This window comes from Scyliorhinus torazame, chromosome 13 (assembly GCF_047496885.1).
Source record: "Scyliorhinus torazame isolate Kashiwa2021f chromosome 13, sScyTor2.1, whole genome shotgun sequence".
In the NCBI taxonomy this organism is placed as follows: Eukaryota; Metazoa; Chordata; class Chondrichthyes; order Carcharhiniformes; family Scyliorhinidae; genus Scyliorhinus; species Scyliorhinus torazame.
This window is the reverse complement of record NC_092719.1, coordinates 86,081,457-86,096,478: the sequence shown is the minus strand read 5'-3', so window position 1 is coordinate 86,096,478 and position 15,022 is coordinate 86,081,457. Positions and strand designations below refer to the sequence as shown.

General features: G+C 52.7%; 1 protein-coding gene across 1 annotated transcript in view; it reads right to left on the bottom strand.

Moving 5' to 3' along the window:
• The window catches only part of LOC140388176 (cilia- and flagella-associated protein 54-like), a 209,982-nt gene that overhangs the window by 187,544 nt on the left and 7,416 nt on the right, over positions 1-15,022 (bottom strand). Inside the window, exons 2-3 of the mRNA XM_072471936.1 lie at positions 14,647-14,752; positions 9,421-9,564 (exon numbers count right to left, since the gene is read on the bottom strand). Coding sequence (XP_072328037.1) covers positions 9,421-9,564; positions 14,647-14,752 — 250 coding nt within the window. The remainder of the gene's footprint in view (positions 1-9,420; positions 9,565-14,646; positions 14,753-15,022) is intronic.

The following is a 15,022-nucleotide window of genomic DNA, read 5'->3' as shown; positions in this document are numbered from 1 at the left end:
TATGATTTGCTGGGCTCCCCGAACACCTCCCACACCTGTCTTCCACCCCAAAGAACCTGCTCAGCCTCGCCCCTGTCATATGCGCTCTGTGAAGAACCTTAAATTGTATCAGGCTAAGCCTGGCGCAAGAAGAGGAAGAATTAACCCTACCAGGGCGTCTGCCCACGTACCCTTGTCTATCTCCTCCCCAAGCTCCTCCTCCCATTTACACTTTAGCTCCTCCACCGAGGTCTTCTCCTCCTCCTGCATCTCCTGGTAGATCGCCGAGACCCTGCCCTCTCCAACCCACACCCCCGAGAGCACCCTATCCTGGATCCTGAGTGCTGGAAGCAGTGGGAACTCCCTTACCTGACGTCTTACAAACGCCCTTACCTGCAGGCATTTCCGGGGGGAAGCCCGAATTTTTCCTCCAGCGCCCCAAGGCTCGCAAATGTCCCATCTAAAAATAGGTCCCCCATCCTTCTAATATGCCCTGTGTCAGCTCAGGAACCCTCCATCCATTCTCCCTGGGACAAACCGATGGTTCTCCCGGATCAGGCACCAAACCAAAACCTCTACCTCACCCCTGTGGCGCCTCCACTGCCCCCAAATTTTCAACGTGGCCGCCACCACCGGACTCGTGGTGTACCTAGTCGGCGAGAGTGGCAGCGGTGCTGTCACCAGTGCTCCCAGACTCGTGCCTACACAGGACGCCATCTCCAGCCTCTTCCACGGCGCCTCCTCCCTCTCCATTACCCACTTGCGTATCATCGCCACATTGGCAGCCCAGTAATACCCACACATATTAGGTAACGCTAACCCTCCTCTGTCCCTACTCCGCTCCAGAAACACCTTTCTCACCCTCGGGGTCTTTTTCGCCCACACGAATCCCATGATGCTCCTACTGACCCGCTTAAAAAAGGCCTTAGGGATCAGGATGGGGAGGCACTGGAATATAAAAAGGAACCAGGGGAGCACTATCATCTTCACCGACTGTACCCTACCCGCCTAGGAGAGTGGCAGCATATCCCACATTTTAAACTCCTCCTCCATCTGTTCCACCAACCTCATCAAGTTGAGCTTGTGTAGGGCCCCCCAGCTCCTGGCCACCTGGATCCCCAGATACCGAAAACTCCTTTCCGCCCTCTTCAGTGGAAGCTCGTCTATCCCCCTTCTCTGATCCCAAGAACTCTTTCCCACGTTGAGCTTATACCCGGAAAAATCCCCAAACTCCCTGAGGATCCGCATCACCTCCGGTATCCCCCCCACTGGGTCCGCCACATACAGTAACAGGTCATCGGCATACAACAAAACCCGGTGTTCCTTCCCCCCCCCCCCCCCCCCCCGACCAGCCCCCTCCAGTTACTGGACTCCCTTAGAGCCATAGCCAAAGGCTCAATTGCCATGCAAATAGCAAGGGGGATAGGGGGCACCCCTGCCTCGTCCCCCGGTACAGCCGAAAGTATTCCGACCTCCTCCGATTCGTGGCCACTCGCCACCGGGGCTTCGTAAACTAGCCTAACCCAACTAATGAACCCCTCCCCGAACCCAAACCTCCTCAACACTTCCCAGAGGTACCCCCACTCCAGCCTATCGAAGGCCTTCTCCGCGTCCATCGCCGCCACGATCTCTGCCTCCCCCTCCACTGTAGGCTCATGATTACGTTAAGGAGCCTCCGCACATTGGTACTCAGCTGCCTTCCCTTAACAAAACCCGTCTGGTCCTCGTGAATCACCCACGGGACACAGTCCTCAATTCTGGTAGCCAACATCTTCGCTAACAGCTTTGCGTCCACGTTGAGGAGAGAGATTGGCCTATACGACCCACACTGTAATGGGCCCTTGTCCCGCTTCAAGATCAGCGAGATCAGCACCCTGGACATCGTTGGGGGTAGGCCCCCCCTCCCCCCCCCCCCCCCCCCCCCCCCCCCCCCCCGCCCCCGCCTCATTGAAAGTCCTCACTAATATAGGGCCTAGCAGGTCCATGTACTTCCGGTAAAATTCCACCGGGAACCCATCTGGCCCCGGTGCCTTCCCCGCCTGCATACTCCCCAGCCCCTTCGTCAGCTCCTCCAGCCCAGCCACCTGCTCCTCCTCCACCCTCGGGAACCTCAGTCAATCCCAAAATCAACGCATCCCCCCCTCCTCCGTCGGGGGCTCAGACCTATACAGCCCCTCATAAAAGTCTCTAAATACCCCATTTATTCCCACCGCACTCCGCACCGTGTTCCCCCCTTTATCCCTAACTCCCTCAATCTGCCTTGCTGCCTCCCGCAGCTGGTGTGTCAACATCCGGCTAACCTTCTCCCCGTACTCATACACCACCCCTTGCGCTTTCCTCCACTGCACCTCTGCTTTCTTGGTGGTCAACAGGTCGAACTCGGCCTAGAGGTTTCGTCGCTCCTTGAGTAGTTCCTCCTCGGGGACCTCTGCATACCTCCTATCCACCCTTAAAATCTCCCCCACCAATCTCTCCCTCTCTCTCCTCTCCTTCTTCTCCTTGTGGGCCCTAGTGGAGATTAGCTCTCACCTAATCACCGCCTCCAGCGCCTACCAGGCCACCCCCACCTGCACCTTCCCATTATCGTTAGCCTCTAGATAGCTTTCAATGCACCCCCGGATCTGCCCGCTCACCTCCTCATCCGCCAGCAAGCCCACATCCAGGCGCCACAGCGGGTGCTGGTCCCTCTCCTCCTCTAGCTCCAGCTTCACCCAATGCGGAGCATGGTCTGAGATGGCTATGGCCGAATACTCCGTGCCCTCCACCCTCGGAATTAGTGCCCTGCTCATAACGAAGAAGTCTATCCGGGAGTAGGCTTTATGGACGTGGGAAAAAAAAGAAAATTCCCTGGCCCGCGGCCTGACAAACATCCATGGGTCCACTCCTCCCATCTGGTCCATAAACCCCCTCAGCACCTTGGCTGCCGCCGGCCTCTTACCCGTCCTGGACCTGGAGCGGTCCAATGCTGGATCTAGTACCGTGTTGAAGTCCCCCCCCCATTATCAAGCTCCCTGCCTCCATGTCCGGAATCCAGTCCAACATGCGCCGCATAAATCCGGCATCGTCCCAATTCGGGGCATATAAATTCATTAATACCACCCGCACTCTCCCTGCAGCTTACCACTCACCATCGCATACCTACCTCCATTGTCTGCCACGATGTTCAGCGCCTCAACCGACACCTGCTTCCCCACCAAAATCGCCACCCCTTGATTCTTTGTGTCCAACCCCGAGTGGAAGACCTGCCCTACCCACCCCTTTCTCAGCCTGACCTGATCTGCCACCCTCAAATGCGTCTCCTGGAGCATAACCACATCTGCCTTCAGTCCCTTCAGGTGCCCGAACACACGGGCCCTCTTGACCGGCCCATTCAGGCCTCTCACATTCCAAGTTATCAGCCGGATCAGGGGGCTTCCCGTCCCCCCCTCCCCCTGCCGATTAGCCATCCCCTTTTCTAGGCCAGCCACATGCCCGCGACTCCCGCACTCTCCATTCCCCCCAGTGGCAGACCCCCATCCCGACTCTCTCTCCGAGCTCCAGCTCACCTTTCGCCAATGCAGCAGCAACCCAGTCCCCCCCCCCCCTCTCAAAGCTAGGTCCCCCCTAGCTCCGTTGCTCCCCCATAGCACCCCTGCTGACCCCCGGCCACTCCCGCCACTCCATCGACCCCCCAGTGTGGTAGTCTCCCCCCCCTGTCCATCAGCGGGCGCTCCTCTCCAACACCGCCCTTCCCCCCCGGCCCTGCCCCCTTCCCTCCCCAGCGCGGGAAAAAGCCCGCGCTTTCCATCAGACCGGCCCCCGCCCTCTCTGGCGCACCTCCCTTTTGCGGCCCAATCCCAGCTCCCCTACCTCGGGCCTCCCATCTCCCCTCCCCCAACGGGGCCCCGTCCCTCCAACCACCGACACACACATTCTCACAAAACCCACCCTACCCCACCCAGCACCCAAGGAAACAACACAGAACAGAATAGAACATCTCCCAACGCCAAGTAACCACAGTAGCCCCCCCGCAACCTCCCCTCACAATCGACCCTCAGTCCGTGTCCAACTTTTCGGCCTGAATAAAGGTCCACGCCTCCTCCGGCGTCTCAAAGTAATGGTGCCGGTCCTTAAACGTGACCCACAGTCGCACCGGCTGCAGCATCCCGAATTTCACCCCCTTCCGATGCAGAACCGCCTTAGCCCGATTGTACCCGCCCTCTTCTTGGCCACCTCCGCGCTCCAGTCATGGTATACACAGACCTCTGCATTCTCCGTCTGCTGCTCCACTCCTTTTTTGCCCATCTTAGGACACACTCCCTGTCCACCAAGTGGTGGAACCGCACCAATACCGCCCGTGGCAGCTAGTTAGACTTGGGTCTCCTCGCCAGGACTCGGTGGGCCCCATCCAGCTCCAGGGGCCTCGGAAAGGCACCCGCGGCCATCAACGTGTTCAGCATCGTGACCACATATGCTCCAGCATCCAACCCCTCCACTCCCTCCGGGAGACCCCGAATCCGCAGATTCTTCCTCCTCGACTGATTCTCCATGTGCTCGAACTTCTCCTGCCATTTCTTATGCAGCGCCTCGTGCACCTCCACCTTCACCGCCAATCCCAATATCTCATCCTCATTCTCCAAGGCCTTCTGCTGCACCTCCCGGACCGCCGCCCCTTGGGCCTTCTGGGTCTCGACCAGCTTGTCGATCGAAGCCTTCATCAGCTCCAGCAGCTCTGCTTTCAGTTCCGTGAAGCAGCGCTTGAGAAACACCTGCTGCTCTTGCGCCCACGCTGCCTGGTCTCCACCCGCCGCCATCTTGGCTTTCGTCCCTCGCACTGCACTTTTCGCTGCACCAGAATTAATTTTTTCACCACTCCACTCCTGGTCCAATCCATACAGTGCCGGGGAAATCGTACTGTCACCTTTCCACACTCGGAACCGTCGAACAAATGCCGTTAGGGCCTCTCAAAAGAGCCCAAAAGTCCGTTTCTGACAGGAACTGCCGAACGTGCAACTCAGCCGCAACCGGAAGTCCCTGGGCGGGCTAGTTAACGGGAGTGAAGTAGGGGTTGTCAAGAGGTAGGCACAGAGGGAGAATGGGGTTGATATTTTGTTTAAGGGTGGAGGGGGGAGGGTTGCTGACAAGGGTGCGGTCGATTTGGCGCAGTTGGAAAAGGATCGATGACGGTGGATACCCGAGGGTGGGCTTGGATGGTCGCATGACACCGGGGGCTGGCCCAAAAAGTGGGGGGTGGAGAGCCCCCGACCAGGCTGATCACATGGGAGGTGAAGGGTCTGAATGGGCCGGTCAAACGGTCACATGTGTTCATGCACCTGATGTGTCTGAAGGCGGACGTGGCCTTTCTGCAGGAGATGCACTTAAAGATTGGGGACCAGACATGGTTGAGGAAAGGATGGGTGGGGCAGGTGTTCCACTCGAGATTGGACATGAAGATGAGGGGGGGGCGGTGTTGGTGAATAAGTGGGTGGCGTTCGAGGGGGGAGAACATTGTGGCAGCTTCGGGGGGGGGGGGGGGGGGGGGGGTTCATGAGGTGATTATGGTCACGTGGGAGGTGAGGGGGCTGAATGGGCCTAACCCTCAATTCGGGTGCATGGGGAGAAAGGGGAGCGAGTGAAGATGGCACGGCTGGTCGATAAGATTGTGAGGGTGGACAGGAGGTATTTGGAGGCCCAGGAGGCAGGCTCTTGAAGGAGAGGCAGTAGCTCCACATGGACTTTGGGCTAGTATCCACAGGCAAGGGGGTGGGGCAGTTACGGATGGCCAGAGGGGCAGTGTACGAGTATGGAGGGAAGGCGAGTAGAATGCTGGCCCACCAGTTGAGGGAGAAAGAGGCAGTGTGAGAGATTGGCAGAGTGAAAGATGATAAGGGAAGGATGGTGTTGGACCCAGGCTATACAAGTCAGACCTCCAGCCGGAGGGGAAGGAAGGGATGCAGCAGTTTTTGGATGGGCTGGAGTTTCCGAAGGAAGAGCTGGTTCAGGGATTGGGGGCCCCAATTGGGTTGAGGGAGGTGATGGAAAGTATGGGGGCTATGCAGGTAGAGAAGGCCTCAGTGGAGTTTTATAAAGAGTTTGGGGTGGGGACGGTTAGGAGGGTTTTCCTGGAGCGGAGGCAAGTGGGGGGGCTGGCACTGCCAAACATGGCAAACTCTTTCAGGGTGACGAACATCGCCATGGTTAGAAAATGGGTCGTGTGGGAGGGATCGGCATGGAGTTGGATGGAGGTGGCATTGTGTAGGGGCACGGGTTTTAAGGGCTTTGCTGTCAGCACCTCTGCCGTTCTCGCTAGCCAGGTACTCCATGAGTCCATTGCTGGTGTCAGCCTTAAGGGTGCGGAGGCAGTGAAGGCAGCATTTGGGACTGGAGGGTGCTTCGGTGTGGGCACCAATCTGCGACAACTAGAGATTTGCGCTGGGTGGGGTTAGATTTGAGGTTTCGGGGATGGTGGCGAGCATGGATTGAGTGATTTAGTGACCTGTTCATAGAGGCAAGTTTGCAAGGTTGGAGGATCTGGAGGAAGCCTTTTAGAACCTTAGTTAGGCCACACTTGGAGTATAGTGTTCAATTCTGGTCGCCACACTACCAGAAGGATGTGGAGGCTTTAGAGAGGGTGCAGAAGAGATTTACCAGAATGTTGCCTGGTATGGAGGGCATAAGCTATGAGGAGCGATTGAATAAACTCGGTTTGTTCTCACTGGAACGAAGGAGGTTGAGGGGCGACCTGATAGAGGTATACAAAATTATGAGGGGCATAGACAGAGTGGATAGTCAGAGGCTTTTCCCCAGGGTAGAGGGGTCAATTACTAGGGGGCATAGGTTTAAGGTGAGAGGGGCAAAGTTTAGAGTAGATGTACGAGGCAAGTTTTTTACGCAGAGGGTAGTGGGTGCCTGGAACTCACTACCGGAGGAGGTAGTGGAGGCAGGGACGATAGGGACATTTAAGGGGCATCTTGACAAATATATGAATAGGATGGGAATAGAAGGATACGGACCCAGGAAGTGTAGAAGATTGTAGTTTAGTCGGGCAGTATGGTCGGCACGGGCTTGGAGGGCCGAAGGGCCTGTTCCTGTGCTGTACATTTCTTTGTTCTTTGTTCTTTGTTCTTTGAAGCGTACGAACTGCCCAGGCTGAACAGTTTAAGGTACCTGCAGATCTGGGATTTTGTAAAGAGAGAGGTGCTGTCCTTTCCTGGCCCCTGGCATTGCAGGATAAGGTACTGTCGAGGGATGAGATTGGGGAGGGGGAGGGGGGGGGAGGTGTCCGAAGTCTACAAAGAGTTGATGGATTGGGAGGGGGTCCTGGTGGGGGTCATAAAGCGCAAGTGGGAGGAGGACCTGGGAGGGGAGGTGGAGGTCAGGACGTGGGCAGAGGCCCTGCGGAAAGTGAATGCATCCTCGTCATGTGTGAGGTTAACTCAATTCAGTTTAAAGTAGTCCATAGGGCGCATATGACGGTAGCAAGGATGAGCAGGTTCTTTGAGGGGGTAGGGGATAGGCGTGGGCGGTGCGCGAAGACGCCCGTGAAGCATGTCCACATTTTTGGGCATGTCCGAAGCTGAAGGGGTTCTGGCAAGGTTTCGCTGACATAATATCCAAGGTGCTGGGGGTGGAGGTGGCCCTGGGTCCAGAGGTGGCGATATTTGGGGTGGTTGAAGGCCCAGGGGTCCAGGGGGTGAGAGAGGCCGATGTTTTGACCTTTGCCTCCCTGATAGCCTGTGGATGGATCTTGCTCGGGTGGAGGGGCTCGGTGCCGCCGAAAGCGAAGGTGTAGGTGAGCAACCTGGCGGAATTCCTTCGGCTGGAGAAGGTCAAGTTCGTCTTGAGGGGGTTGGTCGGTGGAAGCCGTTTATTGATTTCTTTAAGGAGGTCTGAGGGGTCAGCATAGGGGGGAATACAGGGGGTTAAAAAGGGGACTGCAGGATGGGAGGGGGAGTGGTGTTAGGGGAGCTGGAGGGAGTGGGTGTTGGTTGTTTATAATGCTGTTTATTTGTTCTTATGCTTTTGTATGAAAATGCCTTGAAGAAAATATTTTATTTAAAAAAGTAATTGGTATTGCACCACGAGTCTTCTCCAACTCTTTCGCCAGGTCTTTCACTGTCTTCAGGCGGGTCTGAAAGTAATCTAATAATAATCTTTATTATTGTCACAAGTCGGCTTACATTAACGCTGCAATGAAGTTACTGTGAAAAGCCCCCAGTCGCCACACACCAGCGCCTGTTTGGGTACACAGAGGGAGAATTCACAATGTCCAATTCACCGAACAAGCACCTCTTTCGGGATTTGTGGGAGGAAACCGGAGCATCCAGAGGAAACCCATGCTGACACAGGGAGAGCATGCAGACTCAACACAGACAGTGACCCAAACGGGAATCGAACCTGGAACCCTGTCGCTCTGAAGCAACAGTGCTCATCACTGCGCCAACGTGCCGCCTGTAAACATGCCCATCCAGGGGAGAACTTCTTCCCTACACTCTCAGCTCCACTTTTCTGCTGAATGTGCCCAAATCACAGGTAAAAAGGGCCAAAACCAACACCTTCAAGCAGGAGCCACCCTGTGCCTGACCAGTCACTCCATGGTCGCCATTGTAAGTCCTCTTTTGTGCATAGAATCATAGAAGTTTACAGCATGGAAACAGGCCCTTCGGCCCAACCAGTCCATGCCGCCCAGTTTTTACCATTAAGCTAGTCCCAGTTGCCCGCACTTGGCCCATAACCCTCTATACCCATCTTACCCATGTAACTATCTAAATGCTTTTTAAAAGACACAATTGTACCCACCTCTACTCCTACCTCTGGCAGCACATTCCAGGCACTCACTACCCTCTGAGTGAAGAAATTGCCCCTCTGGGCCCTTCTGAATCTCTCCCCTCTCACCTTAAACCTATGCCCTCTAGTTTTAGACTCCCCTACCTTTGGGAAAAGATGTTGACTATCTACCTTATCTATGCATCTTTGTCAGGGTTTACCTTGCCAATCTTCGGTCTTCCCTCTGCCTTCCATTGTTCATCATCCTTCTCCATTTTCTTGCCACTCTGCTTTCCATCATGCCACTTTGTCCTACCTCTGCCCTTGCACAGCCCTCTTTCCCCATTGTCCCGCTTGTGTTTGCTCTTCTACTCCTGTCCTTGCACAGCTATTCTTCCCCTTTGCCCTTCAACTCTGCCATTGCACAGCACTCCTTCCATTGCCCCTTATGTTTGCTCATCCACACCATCCTTGTACAGCTCTCCTATTCCCATTGCCCACGTGTCTTCGTCAGCCCCATCCTCACCGGGGTGGGATGGGAGAATCCTGCCCTATCAGTTTAAAACAATGATCAAATACAAAAAGAAAAAACTGCAGGAAAGACAAGAACAGTCAAATCAATTTTAAAAGGCAAGACTCAAGACATTCAGTAATAACATTAATATCTAAAAGAATACAGTTCTACATTTCACATACCGTTAAGCCAGCACTCTCAATTTCAAATTGATCTGGTAAAAAGGTGGTCTTAAACGTATTGACATCTGTAATGTCATCAATCCTGAAAGAACCGAACTGTTGCAGGTACCGTCCATAACACTGCCACGAGGCCAATTTATAGAACTGAAAGTGAATACCAACATTTATTCAAATACTATACTACAAAAACACATATGTCAAAATGGGGGAAGATGGAGAGGGAGAAGTCCTGGTGCACCATCTTCAAAAGGTAGTCAGCGATACTTTTAAAAGGCAGAAGAATATGGAAAGAGCTTAAAGGTCAGAAATCTTGACTTGGTAGAAAGCAGAGCAGTTTGGTGCCCAGGGTTTCTGATGCCCTCTATAGATGCTCCTCCAGGCTGAATGGCCTCTTTCCTCAGGGAGGAGATTGGCTGGTCAGACCGAGCAGATATGAATGAAAATAGTGGTGGTATGAGTAGCCGTAAAGTGGCCCCACATACGTGGCTGTAGTGTTGAAAGAAGATCAATCACCCGATATGATCTGGCAAGGTAAACGTCGGGTATAATATTAAGCTTGCAGCCTTACATGTGATTAAAGGCGAATATGGAATGAAGAAAGAGGAGTCCACCCAGTCTACTGCAATGTTGAGGCACTTTGATCGGCTGTCAAATACATGTTAGTTTCTCTGTGGAGGACATCAGTCTTTTCAGACTTGACTCCTGCATTACCAGTCCTGACTGACTGCATGAAGCATTTCTGTGGTACAATGATGGGCTCGCAATAGTGCGTGTCCTATTGTGTTGGAGGGAAATACAGCAGTTCACATGCATTCAGCATTCATAAGCATCAAAAAATGAATGACTGACCAATCTGTTCTTGGTCGTGTGGTTGAGGAAATGAAGAGAGCTTGGTGCTCTTTCTTTAAATAATGCTATGGGATCTTTCGCATTCACATGCGCAGGCAGGCAGGCTTAATGTTTCATCTGATAAAGCACTTAGTACAATGAAATAACAGAATTTGTACTGAAAACCTTCTGTCACAATGGAATGTGTGGAGCCAAGCTGACATAAATAAATAGATTTTCAGTGAACTCAGTACCACAGACAATTTTAAGAATGTTTCATTATTTAGTACCACAGACATGTCCGAGGCAAGTGAACAAAGAAAAAGTTGTTTTATTGTAAAGTCACAATATGTATAATACTCTTCAGGTCTCCGCTGGATCTGAGGTGTCAGTTCCAAACGTGGCCGACTTTTATATAATAATAATCGCTTATTGTCACAAGTAGGCTTCAATTAAGTTACTGTGAAAAGCCATCAAAGGCTATTTGAGTGTTCGTGGGTTCCCTGTCCCTCTGTAGGGAAGCTTGTACTCAACGAGGCTCACAGAGAGACTAATTGCTTTGCCCCCGTAGGTCTTGTGGAAGTTATAACATATTACAAATAAATATCTTACTCGGTGTTGATTGTACTAATAAGTTAATTCAAGGGGAGGGGGAGGGGGAAGTGCGATGTGGCAGGTTTGGAGGATGAGAGTGGTCATGAGCGGGATGCAGGTCCATCTTGGATGAGCCTGGTTCAGAGTAGGATTGGACGAGGAGGAACCAAAGCAAGCCTCAGTAAGAATTGTGACATGGAATGCCCGCGGGTTAAACGGGCCAGTGAAGAGTTCCCGGGCTTTTGCACACCTGAAGCGTTTGAGAGCAGGGATGATTTTCTTGCAGGAGACAATTCTCCGGGTGAAGGATCAGGTTAGGCTGTTCAGGTCGAGCCCCAAGTCGATGGGAAGGTCAAGGATGGCGAGAGAGCTGGGAGGGTTCGTGGATAGAATGGGAGGGTGGATCCATGGAGGTTCAGGAACCTGGGAGGAAGGTAGTACTCCTTCTTCTCGCACGTGTACAAGGTGTATTCTAGAATATATTTTTTCATGCTGAGTCGGGCTGATGGGAGTGATAGGGGCGGAATATGCAGGAATTGTGATTTCAGACCACCGCCGCATTGGCTGGCGGTGAGACTTAGTTCGGGGCAGGTGCAGAGGCCAGGGTGGAAGTTGGATTTGGGTCTTCTGGTTTTGTGAGTAGGTCAGAGTGGCGATTAGGAACTATGTGGAGTTGAATCAGGATGGGGAGGTGTCGGCAGCCATGTTCTGGGACGTTGTGAAGGCAGTGGTCCGAGATGAGATTATTTTGTTTAATGCGTATAGGGATAGGAGGAGGATGGACACCGACGGCTGTTAGACGAGATAGTCGAGATGGATAGGAGATATTCAGCGGCCCCAACAAAGGAGTTGCTTGTGGGAGGAAGTGGTTGCAGGGGCAGTTTGACAGGTTGACGACAGGCAAGGCGGCGGGGCAGCTGCAGAAGGCGAGAGGGGTGCAGTATCAGTATGGAGAGAAGGCGAGTCATATGTTGGCCCACCAATTGCGGCGTCAGGCAGAGTCTAGGGATTTTTTGCAGGAAATGGTGGAAAAGGAAGAGTTGTTGTCGAAGCCAGAAAAGATAAATGAGGTGTTCAACTATGAGAAGTTGGAAAAAGGCCGAGCTAGGGGAAGAGGTGGGAGATATGGGGCGGTTTCTGGATAGGTTGGAGTTCCCAGAGCTGGAGAAGAGAAAGAGACAGGCATTGAAGGAGCTGTTGGGGCAGAGGGAGGTGATGGATAGTAACAGGGGAATGCAGTCTGGGAGATCCCGTGGCCAGACGGATTTCTGGCGGAGTTTTATAAGCAGTTTGTGACAGATTTGGCCCCCCCATCTGTTGGGGATGTTTAGTGAGGTGATGAAAAGGGGTAAGTGCCAGCAACGTTGTCTCAGGTGGCAATTTCGATGATGCCAAAGAAGGGGAAAGACCCACTGGAGTGTGGGTTTTTCAGGCCCATCTCTTTGTTGAACACGGATGTGAAAGTACTGGCGAAGGTGTTCGCGTGTGGGTTGGAGGGGTGTGTCCCAAGGGTGGTCTCTGAGGACCAAACAGGTTTTGTGACGGTTAGGCAGCTCTCCAGCAACATTAGGAAGCTGTTGAATGTAGTTATGACTCCGTCAGGGGGCCGAGCACCAGAGGTCATTGTATCCATGGATGCAGAGAAGGCTTTGACTGGGTAGAGTGGAGGCTTCTGTTCGAAATTCTGGGTAGGTTAGGCTTGGGCTGAAGTTTGTGGCATGTCTTTTGCAAGTGTCCCAGTGGCAAGCATGCATATGAACGAGACAAGTTCAGGGTATTTTGGGCTGCACAGGGAAACGAGGCTCGGTGTATCCGTTGTTTTTTGCACTGGCGATTGAGCCCTTGGCGATCGCCCTTCAGGGATCGGCTGAATGGGGAGGAATTGTGAGTGGGGGGCAGGGATCATCGGATATCATTGTACGCAGATGAATTACGGGCCTGGTGGGGAGGTTTGGGGCCTTGTCCGGGTATAAGCTGAACATAAGGGAAGAGCAAGTGAATGCGGCGGGGCAAGGGGCCAATTTGGAGGCACTACCGTTTAAGGTAGCAAGAGGCATTCAGAGATTCAGGTGATGCATGAGTGGGCCACGATGCAAAAGGTGGAACTTGACAGTGTTAGTGGAGGCGGTTAACGGGGATCTCAAGAGGTGGGATGCATTGCACTTGACGTCGGCATGGAGGGTGCAGATGGTAAAGGTGAATGTGCTGCCAAGGTTCCTGCTCGTCTTTCAGACCCTCCTGATCTTTCTTCCCAATGCTTTCTTCCAGAGGGTAGAGGCACTGAATTTGGAGTTTATATGGACTGGGACGGTACCGAGGGTGAAGAAGGCACTGCTACAGAGGTAGAAACAGAAAGCAGGGTTTACGCTCCCAAACCTGATGTATTATTACTGAGCTGCAAGGGCAGCACATAGCGCAGTGGTTAGTACTGCTGCCCCACGGCGCCAAGGTCCCAGGTTCGATCCCGGCTGGCTCTGGGTCACTGTCCGTGTGGAGTTTGCACATTCTCTCCGTGTTTGCGTAGGTTTCGCCCCCACAACCCAAAGATGTGCAAAGTAGGTGGATTGGCCACACTAAATTGCCCCTTAATTTGAAAAAAGGAATTGGGTACTCTAAATATATATATTTTTAATTACTGGGCTGTGAATGTGGAGAAGGTGAGGTGGAGGAGGAGTCATGCGGGGGTTCTAGTCGGAGGGCCCTGGTGACAGCCCCGTTGTTGTTAGACTTGGGGAAGTATACGGGGAGTCTGGTGGTTCAGTTGACTATCAGGATATGGAACCAGTTGGGCAGGCATTTTAAGTTGGAGAAAATGTTGGTGCCGGCGTCACTGTGTTGGTTGGGGGGGGGGGGGGGGGTTTATGAATGGGATGTATGGGAAGTGGAGGGAGGCGGGGCTGGAGTGGGTTAGGGATATGTTTGTGGGACTGGACAAGCTGCGGGAGAGATTTGAGATGCCCAAGAGTAGCGAGTTTAGGTGCATGCAGACGCGGGACTTCATGCGATTGTAGTGGCAGATGTTCCCTCAGTTACTGGAGCACACACTGTTGGAGCAACTGCTGCTCCCTGACGATCTGGGGGAGGGCAGGATTGGGACATAGATGGGTGGTTAGGGGAACAGGGAAAGGCACAGATGGTGAGGATAATGCCTAAGTGGGAGGAGGAATTGGGAGGAAAATAGGTTGGGGGACTCTGGTGTAAGGCGATGGGGCGGGTGAACTCAACTTCCACCTGCACGAAGATGAGCTTGATTCAGTTCAAGGTGGTACACAGGTTACACATGTCTCAGGTGAGGCTGAATGGGTTCTTCCAGGGGGCAACCGATGGGTGTTAGAGTGTGGGAGGGGGCCGGTGAATCATGCTCACATGATCTGGGGTTGCGAGAAGCTGGAGAGCTTTTCGGAGGTAGTGTTTGGGATGTTATGCAGGCTACTCGGGCTGAGGTCAGGTCGCACTCTATGGTGACGATGTTTGGGGTTTCAGAGGAGCCGGAGCTGCTGGAGGGGAAGGGGGCCAATGATTGCCCGTCGAAGGATCCTGTTGAATGGAGGTCAGATACGCCGCTGGGTGTGGCTGCCTGGCTGGGGAACTTGTACGAGTTTTTCCGGCTGGAGAAGATTAAGTTCGAATTGAGGGGTCAGAAGAAGATTTTGAAGTTCGGTGGAGGCTGTTCATTACTTTATTTGAGAAGCTGTTCTTTGAAATGGGGTTAAAAGGGAAAAAACTGTTGACTATGCTTTGATGGACTGTGCATTTGGCTGATGTTGTGTATGTTTGGAAAGACATTTTTTTTTTAAAAAGTACCTTCAGGTGTTGAAGAAAATCCCCAATCTTCAGCAATTTTGTGTGGTAATAACGATCTGGTAACAGTTTCTCATATGTGTTCCAGATGCAAGATAAATCATTGGCTCTGATAAATTAAAATAGAGTAATGCTGATGAGTAATCATCTTTGGCTGGATGAGGGAAATGGACATCTGAACTTCAAGACAAATTAAGGACAAGTTAATACATATGTATATATTCATGCTGCTGCTATTAAAAACATTCCATTAAATCACACATTAAAATATTAGTTGATCTCTTGGGCATCTGCGAACAGACTCCAGGCCATACATCTTCAGGTGAAGTGGGGTTAGAGAGGGTGAGATAACTTAGCAAAGGCATGCAAACATAATTTT